Below are 2,311 nucleotides of genomic sequence, written 5' to 3' on the forward strand. Positions count from 1 at the left end.
ATGCTCAAATACTTGAGTTTGATCTCTGCCCACTTCAAATGGGCATTGAATTTCTTGATTCGGAATCCTCTCTTCCAATACCATGATCACCTTTACAAGCCAGAAGATCAGTTTGTTGATGATGAAGAAGTAAGCACAGGGCAGTACTACAAGTGCGAAGCAAGCTGCAGTGAAGCCATAGAATGTGCAGTTTGTCTGAGTAAGATTGAACAAGGAGAAGAGATGAGAGAGTTGAGAAGATGTAAGCATATGTTTCATAGAGTTTGCTTAGACAGATGGGTTGCTTACGGCCGCATGACTTGCCCTCTTTGCAGGGACTCGCTTGCTCCTCGAAGACTAATCTCCGAGCTTGGAGGGCAAGTGTTAGTGTTCAAGTTTTCTTCTTTCATTGGCTCAGATGATCGTCACACTTGGTGGCTGCGATAGATTCATTCATTTTTCTTTGCTGGGAAAACTTCATTTACGGATTCGGTAGCTTAAAATAATAGCGGTATCCGCTTGAAATTTCATACGTTTATTAGAATTTATATAGATTCAATTTAAATAAGAATTATTCTCCCATTGTAAGAATCATTAGTATTTGAACTAATTAGAAAATTGTTAGACGAGTAAGGGTTGATATAATATTTTTTAGAAATAATATGTTTATATATATAACATGTGCAGAAACAGAAGAGAGAGAGGAAGAAAATCAGAACTTTTATTTAAAATCAGAAAATGACGTTATGTCAGTTCTGGAAGCATCGCTTCCTGTTTATACCAAATTGAATCACACGCACAACATGTGCATACAAATAACTCAACCTAAACAAAACGACGCAGTTTAGATAACCAATCAATTACAACCAGTAAAACGACATAGCATAGCTTTTAACACCCCCTCCTCAAGTTGAAGCTGGGAGAGGCAGAAGATTCAACTTGCTGGTTAATGTGCTATGGCGGGAGGCTGGTAGGGCCTTGGTGAATAAGTCAGCCAGCTGTTCTTCAGTAGTGACATGGTGAGGTAATATAAATCCCCGTTGAAGTTGATCTCTCACCAGGTGGCAATCTATCTCGATATGCTTCGTGCGCTCATGGAAAACCGGATTGGCAGCAATGTGGATGGCAGCTTTGCTATCACAGTGCAGTGGAATGGGCAATTGGATGTGAACCTGCAAATCCTGCAAAATATAGCTAATCCAGAGGAGTTCACACACAGTGTTAGCCATTGCACGATACTCAGCCTCAGCTGAGGACTTAGAAATAGTAGGCTGTTTCTTTGTTTTCCAAGAGACAAGACAAGGGCCCAAGTATATGCAATATCCAGATAATGATTTTCTGGAATAAGTGCAAGCTGCCCAATCAGAGTCACAGTAGGCAGTCAGTGATAAATCAGTACTTACAGGAAAATAAAGCCCCTGATGTAAAGAGCCCTTAAGATAGCGAAGCACATGTAAAGCAGCCTCCCAATGAGGCTTTCGGGGCATGCTCATAAATTGACTCAAGTGTTGCACAGCATAACATATGTCAGGCCTTGTGAGATTAACATAAAGAAGCCTCCCAATCAGTCTTCTATATAAATCAGGTTTATCAAAAACCTCTCCTGAATCAGGAGATAAATGCAATCCTTGAGGTAAAGGACAAGAGACAGGTTTACAATGAAACATCCCTGCATCTTTCAATATGTCTGAAATATACTTAGTCTGACTGAGCAAAGTTGCTTGAGAGGATCTAGCAACCTCCAGACCCAAAAAATATTTCAGGGGTCCCAAATCCTTGATAGTAAATTTTGAATCTAAAGCAAGTTTGCATTCAGTAATGGCATCAATGGAGTTTCCAGTCAAAATAACATCATCAACATATATAAGTAATATCAAAGTTAAAACACCAGTGTGCTGTGTAAAGAGACAATGATCATGGGGGGACTGCACAAAGCCTAAACCCTTCAGAAAAGTGGTAAATTCAATGTTCCACTGTCTGGAGGCTTGTTTAAGCCCATATAAGGACCGTTTAAGCAAGCAAACTTGCCCTGGCTGAGCTTTGTGATACCCTTGGGGAGGTGTCATGTACACCTCTTCATCAAGATTACCATGCAAAAAAGCATTATTTATATCCAATTGAAAAATAGGCCACTGTTTGGAGGTAGCAAGAGCAATCAAAATTTTTACAGTTGTAAGTTTGGCCACAGGGGAAAATCTATCCTTATAATCCAACCCCTCAATCTGGTTGTAGCCCTTGGCCACCAGCCGGGCCTTATATCTCTCTATATCCCCATTTGACTTGAATTTCACTTTATAGACCCATTTACAGCCTATTGCTTTCTTACCCTTAG

The 2,311-nt window shown here is 40.2% G+C and overlaps 1 protein-coding gene across 1 annotated transcript; it reads left to right on the top strand.

Moving 5' to 3' along the window:
* Positions 1 to 426, top strand: LOC110600470 (RING-H2 finger protein ATL79). The gene has a single exon (XM_021737339.1). It carries the CDS (start codon positions 1 to 3, stop codon positions 424 to 426), a length of 426 nt encoding a protein of 141 aa, XP_021593031.1.
* The last annotated feature ends 1,885 nt before the right edge of the window (positions 427 to 2,311 follow it).

Source organism: Manihot esculenta, chromosome 14 (assembly GCF_001659605.2).
Source record: "Manihot esculenta cultivar AM560-2 chromosome 14, M.esculenta_v8, whole genome shotgun sequence".
NCBI lineage: Eukaryota > Viridiplantae > Streptophyta > Magnoliopsida > Malpighiales > Euphorbiaceae > Manihot > Manihot esculenta.